Source organism: Microtus ochrogaster, unplaced genomic scaffold (assembly GCF_000317375.1).
Source record: "Microtus ochrogaster isolate Prairie Vole_2 unplaced genomic scaffold, MicOch1.0 UNK19, whole genome shotgun sequence".
Taxonomy (NCBI): Eukaryota; Metazoa; Chordata; class Mammalia; order Rodentia; family Cricetidae; genus Microtus; species Microtus ochrogaster.
The window spans coordinates 3,131,778-3,142,561 of NW_004949117.1; the positions used below are offsets into that span (position 1 = coordinate 3,131,778).

At 38.9% G+C, this 10,784-nt stretch overlaps 2 protein-coding genes across 12 annotated transcripts in view; one reads left to right on the forward strand and one right to left on the reverse strand.

The window, feature by feature from the left end:
• Abra (actin binding Rho activating protein) overlaps window positions 1-1,512 on the forward strand; it is a 6,726-nt gene extending 5,214 nt beyond the window's left edge. The window contains exon 2 of the mRNA XM_005367517.2: window positions 901-1,512. Coding sequence (XP_005367574.1) covers window positions 901-1,378 — 478 coding nt within the window. The 3' untranslated portion in view covers window positions 1,379-1,512. The remainder of the gene's footprint in view (window positions 1-900) is intronic.
• Window positions 1,513-5,400: 3,888 nt separating this feature from the next.
• Oxr1 (oxidation resistance 1) overlaps window positions 5,401-10,784 on the reverse strand; it is a 354,230-nt gene continuing 348,846 nt past the window's right edge. For all 11 annotated transcript variants that reach the window (XM_013353914.2, XM_005367518.3, XM_026789478.1 and 8 more), the window contains 3 exons: window positions 9,841-9,936; window positions 8,547-8,620; window positions 5,401-7,278 (listed from right to left, as the gene is read on the reverse strand). In XM_013353914.2, coding sequence (XP_013209368.1) covers window positions 7,143-7,278; window positions 8,547-8,620; window positions 9,841-9,936 — 306 coding nt within the window. In that variant the 3' untranslated portion in view covers window positions 5,401-7,142. The remainder of the gene's footprint in view (window positions 7,279-8,546; window positions 8,621-9,840; window positions 9,937-10,784) is intronic.

Below are 10,784 nucleotides of genomic sequence, written 5' to 3' on the forward strand. Positions count from 1 at the left end.
CGAGGCCAGCCTGGTCTACAAGAGCTAGTTCCAGGACAGGCTCCAAAACCACAGAGAAACCCTGTCTCGAAAAACCAAAAAAAAAAAAAAAAATTGTGTACATTACTAACATGCATGTAAATCGGCTCTCAAGGGGAAAATGCACACAATTCTGCAGTGCACAATGCCTATGCACTACCGTACAGTTCGCAAGCTTTGGGCGAGGGGCTGGAGGTTGAAACACACAAACACACACAGACAGAGAGATGGACCTCTAGTCACTGGTAAGAAGCCCTTTATTCAATAGCATCATGGAGGCTTAATATACCCAACAGTCAAGTGGGCCAACAGGTGAAAACCTTATCCTCGGATCCTCAAGGCCAAGGCAACACGCGCTCGTGAAGCAGAGCTGGTAAACACCTTTGACACAGCTTTCAGTAACTCAAATCAGAAGGAAAGATCTCTAGCAGGGAAGAACAGCTGGAGGCCAGGCCTCCAAACGGTCCCAACACAATCCTATAGACTCCAGTCTGTATAGTAGTACCAAATAAATGTTTGGGAAATAACTAGTTTCAGAAGCCCTGAGAACTGGTTCCAGCTTAGGAATGTTCATAACATAAAACGTATTAGAAACATATTTTTATACTATTATAGGTGAGCGAGGTTTTGGGTTTTTTTTTTTAAACATGAGTTTATTATCATTAGTGTTTAATCTATCGATGTTACAGAGAAAGCAGCCTAGGATATAAAGTAAGAATGATGGAAAAATTTCCCCTTTTCTTTGTAAGTAGTAACATGCATTTTTGTTATAGCAGGAACTATAAAGACTTAACACTCAGATGCATGCACACGGGGGGCACAAAGGGAACTGACCCTTGCTGTTCGTGTGTCAACCTTGCTTCTCCACCTTCTCTCCTTCAGGGCGAACAGATACACAGAGACACTCAACTGTAAGGCCCACCGGAAAAACAGCCAAGTGGACAGCCTGAAAGGGAGGTGGCAGCAGTGGGCCGATGAACACATACAGTCGCAGAAGCTCAATCCCTTCAGTGAGGAGTTTGACTATGACCTGGCCATGTCCACTCGGCTTCACAAGGGAGACGAGGGCTACGGCCGTCCCAAGGAGGGGAGCAAGACAGCAGAGAGGGCCAAGCGCGCCGAGGAACACATCTATCGGGAAATCATGGAGTTGTGCTTCGTTATCCGCACCATGGCTCGCCACAGACGCGATGGCAAGGTCCAGGTGACCTTCGGAGAACTCTTTGATAGATATGTTCGCATTTCAGATAAAGTGGTGGGCATCCTCATGCGTGCCCGGAAACACAGACTGGTGCACTTTGAAGGGGAGATGCTATGGCAAGGCAGAGACGACCACGTTCTGATTACTCTCCTTGAGTAAGTTCTCAGGGAAATCAACTTAGTGAAATAATGTAGTAATAGTAAGAACAAAGGCAAGCTGTGCTGGAATGTTGTTATCAATATTAAATGATTTTTTTACAAATGGCTTTTGGTACTATTTCTGAGGTTACGACATAAAGATTGCAATAAAACACACTCAGAACATTTTAGAAGTCTACAGACTTTAATACAAACACGGTATATTGATATTTGAAATTTCACTTACCTTTTTAGACAAAAATATTTGGCCTTCATTGATGAAATTATTACAGATTTAAAAATACAGGTTTAAAAAAGCTGACCTTTAGATACCGTAGAACAAAATCACAATAGCAGTCATTTTTAGGGGCAAAATTCATTTAAATTGGATAAAATTTAATTGCCTTTTTTTTCTAAAAAAAAATGAAAATTAAAAAATCATTGGGCTAAACTAGCCTCAAACTCTCAAACTCTACTTCGCTAAGGGTGACTTCAAACTCCTGATATGTGGGCCTCTAACTCTTTAGTGCTGGGATTAGAGGCTTCTACGTGAATATTCCCACTTTATAACATGTGAGGACTCAGACCTGCCCAGGAAGCACACTCTTACTTACCAGAACATTCCTCAGTCCTTTCAAAAGTTACAGGATCACCTTTGGTGCATAAACAAAAGTAGGCACTCACTAAGATGCCGAAGTTCCTTCAGTCAGCCTTTCTCTTTCGACTTGAGCAAGTCATGTAGAAACAGATGCCATCAGCAGCCTCATGACCAACAAAGACAGCACATGACCAGGGAGTGGAGGTGGGGGGCTCAGCTTCATCAACAAGGTTGATTTTTGCCTTAAAGCCTTGATGAGTAATGCCTGCTTCCATGATGTAATAGATGCGCAACAAACAAGAAATACAGAAATTCTATGAAGTGGATGTTCACTGGAGAAAATCTTACAGAACCACCGAATTTAAAACTGATACATTTCCCCTTTCTGTACCAACAAAGCAAAGGCCACAAAACAAAAGTTTCTCTCTCTAGAAAAGGCCACAAAACATAAGTCTCTCTCTCTCTCTAACTCAACACACACATACACACAAACACAAAACAAAAATCAAAGAAAGCTGCTAAAATTAAGTTATACTTTGCATTAAATACAAAAAGGTCCAATTATATCTCAAAATAACAGGAATCCATAACTGCTCCATGTTAGACAAGCTACAGATTAAACTAGAGATTGCCAAGAATGATTGTTTCAGAGAATTTCAATATTTTAAAGGAAACATATACCTTTTTTCTATACTTTCTGAGTCATTAGTCATGACTAGTATTAGTGAAATTCCCCATGCACGACACGCACGTGTGTTGTCAGTGGGAAGCATGTCAGAGCTGAGGAGAACACAGCGGAGTAGGAGCTGCTACATCTTTTTGTTATTTTGTATGATTATTTGGATTAGATTCCAAACCGTTTCTTTTGTTGGGAATAAAACAAAACCAGAGTTGAAGCTGCGATATTCCTAGAACCAGCATCTCATCCAAGGCTTCAGGAGCTCACATGTCATCAGCTCTGCAGCCTGGGGTAATTTCTCCTCCCATGTTTAGCAAGATGAGATCATAGCCACACTGTTTGTTTTTGTTTTTTGTTTTTTATTCCCTTTGAAACAGCAGTTGCTGTCCCAATTATCAGCAGAAAGAATGTAGAATTATAAGAGCCATTTTTTCATGGTAAAGTTGTAATTCTCTGAAAGCTAGGATTTTGTTACAGCCCTTTCTGCTCAGTCATTTCACTGAGGCATCGTAAGATAAGCCACATAGCCCGGGCTGAAGTGGACCCTCAACCCAGATGTTTCCAAATTCTACTCCTTTCTCTTGAAGGTAAAATGTAAGCAATAGAGAAATACTTATGTGTAGTCAGAGGTCGCTCGTTCGTTTCCTGGTTGCACAGACCCAAAATAATCAGACAGAAACTATATTAATTACAATACTGTTTGGCCAATAGCTTAAGAGTATTTCTGGCTAACTCTTATATCTTAAATTAACCCATTTCTATTAATCTGTGCATCACTATGAGGTTGTGGCCTACCGGCAAAGTTCCAATAGGTTCCCATACACATCTTTTCCTTGGGTGGCTACATGGCTTCTTCTCTGACCCTGCCTACTCCCTATATGTATCTTTTCCAGCCTGGCTATATTCTGTTAAGCCATTGGCCAAAAGCAGCTTCTTTATTAACCAATGGCAATAAAACATATTCATAGCTTATGGAGAGGAATCCCACATCACATATGCAGCAAACTAGGTTATATGTGAAATGTTCATCAAGGTATTTTGGAAATAAGGGCATTAAGAAATAATAAAATCAACTTTACGCAGAAATGAGAAGACACTAATGGAGAGAGGAGCTGATCCCTTACCAGAATGTACAAGAATATACCAGCTTTTAGTTTCAACTTTTAGGAGCTTTTAAACCTCCACCGCCAAAGCTTGTAAGGTTTGAACACTTTGGTCTCAGAAAGGAACCTTCCATCATGCTGGAGGGCTTTATCTAAGCCTGACATTAATACGTAAACACCTAAAATTACCTACCTGGGTCTGGAAAGGAAGCTCTTGCACATTAGTTTTCAAAAAAACTTTTCTTACCAGGCTCCCAAATGATGCTTTCTGAAGTGTTGCTCTATTTCCCACATACTGCAGGGTTACCAATACAATGATATTCACAGTATCCTCTTACCTCTTGACCTCTGGTAACGCCACTTTTATTTGTTTAATAGCAATCTTTTGTTCATGTTAATTTTTCTAATAAGAGAAACTGATTATTTTCAAATTGTTTTGTATCCATTTAAAATTATATTGATTTTTTTTTTGCTCATATATTTATTTTGTATCACCTGCTCTAGGTCCAATTTGTTTTTTGGTTCTTTTTTTTTTTTTTTAAAAAAAACTAGAGAGGGAAGCTCATAGCCTTTTCTTGTGTTGGTTAATATTACTTTGATGAACAAAACAAACAAAAACCAAACAAAAAAAACCCTATTTTAGGAACCCTATTTTAAATCAGGTCTACAATCTCCAAGGACTCTTCATCCACAGCAAAATCATGTTGTTTAAAAACTTAAAATTTTGGAATAGAACATCGAATGTTTCTTTAAAATTGATAATTTCTCATACTTTACTAAGGGCTAGGTTCTGTGGATGTCAACACCTACATATGCATTTTTCCTCTTTATACACTGGCAACTTGATGATATTAATACAAGAGAGTTCTTAAGTCAAACCTTAAGGATATTCAAGAAATTTGCCTATATTTTGGGGCAATATCTATCCATCCATCCATCTGTCCGTCCGTCAGTAGATAGCCATAGCTATCTTTGAACGCTGACACCAAGCTGGTAGCTCTTGTCCAGCCCGGTTCTTTTTTTTTTTTTTTTTTTTTTGAGACAGGGTTTCTCTGTAGCTTTGGAGCCTGTCCTCGAACTCACAGAGATCCGCCTGCTTCTGCCTCCCGAGTGCTGGGATTAAAGGCGTGCGCCGCCACCACCCGGCTAGCCCGGTTCTTATACTTCTTTCAAATCTATACTTCTTGCTTTACCACCATTTTTGTTCTTATTGAGGCCTCATTGTTTTCCCCTCTAGATTTTACAACAGACTTGCTTGTTTTTCCCACCATCTTTAGCTTTTACCTCTATTAACTTATTTTTTCACCAAGATTTTCCCCAAAGCACACACCTCTCCATGTTATTTCTCCATACTAATGTTCTCAAAAGCTCGGTGAGATTAAAAAATAAGAAACTGTTTGGTGCTGTGCATAGGGCTCTTCATGATACTGAGATTTATGCTATGCACTCTCTACCCTCCCCCAACACTTCAAATCCCTTGTACTACTGCTAATAAGTGACTCTCCATTCTAAAAGCAGTACTACCTCTAAATTCGAACCTCTGTCACTTCCTGTTGCCACATCAACACAGCGTGCTAGCAGGGCACTTGTCAGGAGACTGTGACATGCTTATGACCAGTTCTTAGATATGGAAATAACTTGATTATTGAATAAATCCAAACTCATTTGCATTTATGCATTTAATTTTATTTGGTATACATCTCTATGACCTTGTAGCTGAAATCCATTACAGGATGTTTTAAAGAGTTATGATGAGTCACCTCCACAAAAACATTAATACTGCTGTGGATGACCAAAGGGGAAAGGATACATTTATTTACAGTTCCCTACATTATAAACATTTACCCTAGATACTATTACCTATTATGTAACGAGAGCTATACACAGACGAGGAAATGATGTCCTGTGTTTCTATTCATCTTCAGAAACAGCATGTCATAGAACACCAGAGATTTTGATTAGCATTATGCTTTCTTTAGATAATTATCTAGACTTTTCCCAAAATAACTAGGTATATTTTTTTAAGTTATATAACTAAAACTACTTAAGCCAATATACTTGGCCGGATAATTTCATTTTCAGAATAATTTAAAGTGCTATAAGCAACCTGGCAGTCAACACTTTCTCTAAGAACAAAACTATCTTTAAACATCAATTTACAAGATATACACGTTGGTGTGGGACAGCTGAGTTTTCAGCACACAGTCACTGCCACATGTTTAACAGCAGGATTTATTCTTTGCATAACATGAAGCTCTGGAATTGAACTGACAGATGTTGCCACGATGGCTTGTTGTTGGTTTCCTACAAGAGAAGATACAGCTGCTAGTTTATTCTATCTTTTCTGTTTTTTGAGGCCACTTGACGTAAGCTTGCACATTCACCACGTCTACTGAGTTACAGTATTGTCTACTACAGTCACCGCCCTTGGACAAGAGCAGGTGCTAATGGGAACTAATAACATATACCACTTTTAAAAAACAAAGTTTTATTTCAAAACATTTTTTTTTCCTTTGAGGATAAAAAAAGAAAACAAAACAAAAATGTATTTGGGGAGCTGGTATGCAACAAGGCTAAAACAAGAAAACCGTGAAACAGTGTATCTGACACAATGTTGAAGAAATATGCAGGTTTTAGTTTTTGTACTTATGATAATGCCCTATTAAGCTACAAGTATGTAAATAGTATTACTTGCTTAATATATTAAATCCAATAGAATTATCAATTTCTCCTCTATCAATTTGTAACTCTTTATCTGATAACTCAGTGATGAAAACATGAGCCCAAACCTGCATATCATGTGTGCTGTAGTCCATGCCAATCAGACTTCTCTTCAAATTTCATTGTCTTCAAACGAAATTGAGAATGGTTACATATGAGTAAAGAGAACGCTGCAGTCAATTAGAACTAGAAGAGGTCTATGAAGCAGATATTATTTTGGCATGTGGTTTCTCCAATGATAAGCAGGTCCCAACGGAACTTTGGTCAACTCACCAGATACAAAGTACCTTGACCCCGTTTCCTCACTGCCCCAAGTGCACTGCTCTATAAAAAGAAACACTACAGATTAAAAAAAAGCTGAACAACAGAGCACCATTCAATTGGGAGACTGAGAGAACAGGAACTGAAAATGTGGTGGCCTCCATGATCAAAATGCTGCAATATGCTGACCAAACTCCACCCAGCTGTCATACTACGGGAACCCAGGCCATGGTGCGAACAGAAGAGCTCTGGGACAGAAACATGATTTGAAAAATAAACTCCAAAATTATAGCTGCAGTAAATGGCAAATGACTGACTGGAAAGCACAGTGACATGTTAATTGTATTGCTTCTTGAACATTCCAAACAATGCTTTGTCAGTTCAGGTTTGGGCTGATGTCCTGCTAAGACAGAGAGCACTGCATTTATTCAAAAGCCCAGATTTCAATGTCTTGGATAAAGAAATCTTCCTTCTTAGAAAGCGTATGATTCCCAAATGTTTTACAGGAATGGCTTCTTCCATGGTAGAGATCTCCATCAAGCCAAAGGGCAAATTCTCCGCTGAAACACATCAGAACAACAACTATTAATACTCACGGCCTAGATTATAAAGTGATCAATGTGCTTTTCAAAGTCCAGCAGCTCCGGGACCGGGACCTTCTCTAGACCTCCCCTATTCCTTTTCCGTATGACACAAGCAAGAATTCTGTTCTTCCTTCCATTATAAAATCACTCATCATACACATTAAGGAATAAATTAAGCACACTAAAATTTACTTCATATACAATTAGCTTTTGGCAATGGTATAATAAGTATTTCTTTTCTATTTTATTATTGTATTTTATTTTAATTTTATATTTTCTTGGGGCAGTGTTAGGTTCTGAATTTTAGGTGAGCAACTGTACCAATGAACTACATCCCTAGTCATTTCTCCTACATGGAGAGTTTTAATCTGGTTCTTCTTGCAGGTGTTAAAATTTATAAAATGAGAGTTAATGTTAAAGGTATAGCAAAAACACCTCATTTATTCTAGACACTTAGAAGTATTTTAGAAGCAACTAGAGTTTCTGTTGGCTACTTCTCTAACATGCTAACTGTGGGAAAACAATGCTGGTAGATTTTTCAGATGCAAGCAACAGAAGAAGACGAAATGGACAAGAGACACGAGGCTGGGATCCTTTCTCAAGCACTGGGAACACAGGGAAGGCAGGTGTGTGAGCATTACTGAGAACACACTACAAAGGTAACAGAGGAGGCTACCTTTAAACACCATTAGACTAAACAAAATTAGGATATCAGAATATGAAGAAAAAAGGGTTTTTGTAGCAGTTTTAGGCTGAAAGAGCAAAAGTAAATGGGTTGATACTAATGAAGAAAAATAAAAACTCTGAAGATGGTGCCGCTAAACCTTATTACAGGAAAATAAACTTTTACAACTGTCTGAAATACAGATCCAAATTATGATCAGAGAATGCAAGAAAACTGCAGCTTTTCCCCGTACAATGAGAGACAACAGACTGCCATGTGTACTTGAATATTCGAGACATTAGGGATTTAGAGTAGTTAAGTTTCAAATTTCAAAGATCCAATCAATGCACAGTAAAGCAAAAGATAGGTCTTAATGGAAATCAGCTAGCCAACATTTGAAAATAAAGAAAAAAATACTTTACCAACTATATAAAGTATTATACTAAGTACCTTAAAAACATAATTTGCAATAATATTCATGTGTAGATTCTAATGCCAAAATTTCCAAAGATAACTTCTTTTGTAAATAATATAAACATATTCTTTAAGAATCTCCTAGTGAAATGTTCATGAGACTTACCCTCCACCACCAAATGCTAAGGAATCCATGTCTCCTTTGATAAAAAACATATTATCTCCTGTCCACTTAAAGACCTATATAGACAAAAACAAAGGTGTTGAATATATAGCGGAAAACAGTCACCAGTCAGCTCTCCCAGACTCAAGGGAGTTTACACAACAGACACAACAGCATCAAGGTTCAGCAGGAAAGGCTCTAGTCCTCTGGGTTTCAGTGTTTCTGACTCATTTGGAGGTCCGTGGGCGGCTGACTGCACCTAACTCTCCACTGCTCTTCACACCAGAGCCCTTCGTCCACACCTCTCTCTTCTGACACTAGCTTTCCTTCTAACAGTGAACACAAGTTTGAAAATCTCTATAGGCCGAAGATCTTTCCGGGGGCACAAAGTTCCTGTCCATTGTTTTTAGATTAATGATATTTATGGTTTTCCAAATTAAAACACTTGAGAAATCTGAAAACCAGACAGCAGGGGTCCATGCATGTTGAAGGTAGAGCCATGTATCAGGTCTCTTCCTCTACGTCTCTCAGCCTTATGGCTCTGAGGCAGGGTCTCTCAGTAAATCAGAAACTTACCAATTTACCAAGACTGGTTGGCCACCATGATGTCAGGAGAGGCCAACTCTTTTAATCCTCTGCTGTTGAGGTTATAAGCACGTATAGCAAGCCCAGCTTTTAAGAATGCTGGGGGTGCAAACTCAGATCCGCATGATTGCCGAGGACCTTAGCCATTGAACTGTTTCCCAAACCCCAACAGTCTTCAGTAACTTGCCAAAATGACGAATGCAAAGGCAAAGAGGAGGCTTTGGTAGCTTCTGGGAAACATGGAGCCTTCCTTTGTCATGTATATGCAAATCTGCAAGCAGAATATTGTAAGCTTCAGGGGAATGGGTATTGTTTGTAAGGCCCGTGAATGTTACCATCATAAAACTGGAAGACGACAGTGTCACCCAGCAAGCCATGGCACTGTCGAAAGCAACGAGCTTGAGATAAGATTCTTGAGAAGAGAATGGATGCAAGTGAGCACGTTAAGCCGTCCGAGCATTCGTCATTTTGGCAAGTTACTGAAGACTGTTGTCACAAGTCTCATGAATGCTTTGACATTTCGGCTGTATGTGATGAATAAATTATCACATCTATCAGATGCTATATGTAACCAAAATTTGAGCATAAGCACAAATGCAGATGAAATCTGTAACAAGAATTTATCAGCTGATATGAGCTACCAATTAGCCTGCATGAGTTTTCATAATATCTCCTTTTTATATATTTGTAATGTTGAAATAACTTTTCTTACCTCAAATTCTGGACAGAAGGTAAAAACAAAGGTTTCTCCAGTGCCATAGAAGCCATCGCTTACTTTAAATGGCTCGGATGCTAGTGCACCAAAGACCTAAGAATAAAAGGGGCACACTTAGTGTGTGAACTTCTGACTTATTTCATCTGCATAAGCCCATCACATCCCTTACAATGCAATGTACGACCTAAGTCACTAGTAGTTTCCACAACTTCTTGTTAAGGGGAAATGACAAGTTCCTGTGCATGTCACATTCCTATCGAGGACAAGGCACAGCAGCTTCCCAACAAGTCCTGGCTTAGAAGTCTAGAAAGGGTAAGTGGTTGCACTGAGGACAAAATGCACAGTCTGTGTAGAGTAGATACACGCCTCTACTGGATCACAGTGTAAAAAAAGTAGAAGTCCTTTGGTACACAATACCCTGTGTTTCCCCTTCCTGCGTCATTACACAGAACACACCTTAAGGGTACACTTTGGTCTGAAAGGCTTGACATTGAAAGTCTTCATTTCATACCATGACAAAAATCAAATGAAGATGAAACTTGAATATTTCAGTGCTCTGAGCCCAAAATTTTTCATATAAGGAAAGGACAATGTAGCACTCATAACATTCATGTTAAAAGCTCACATACAAGAGGTTATTTTATTTAAAGGAATGTGCATAGAATATAAAGTGTAGTTCAATTGAAATGATCATAAAGTCCCATATGAACTCAAACTCAGACTGACTAGGGAGCTTCACCAGGACATGTAAGGCTCTCTGTGTGCCTCTTCTCATCAGCAACACTTTTGGGGGAAGCTGCTATCTGACAGCATCATAGCTTCATTCTGTTTAACCTGAGTTTTCTATGAATGGAATCAGAAGGAAGGAACCCTTTACTCACACTCTCTCTCTCTCTCTCCTCTCTCTCTCTCTCTCTCTCTCTCTCTCTCTCTCTCTCTCT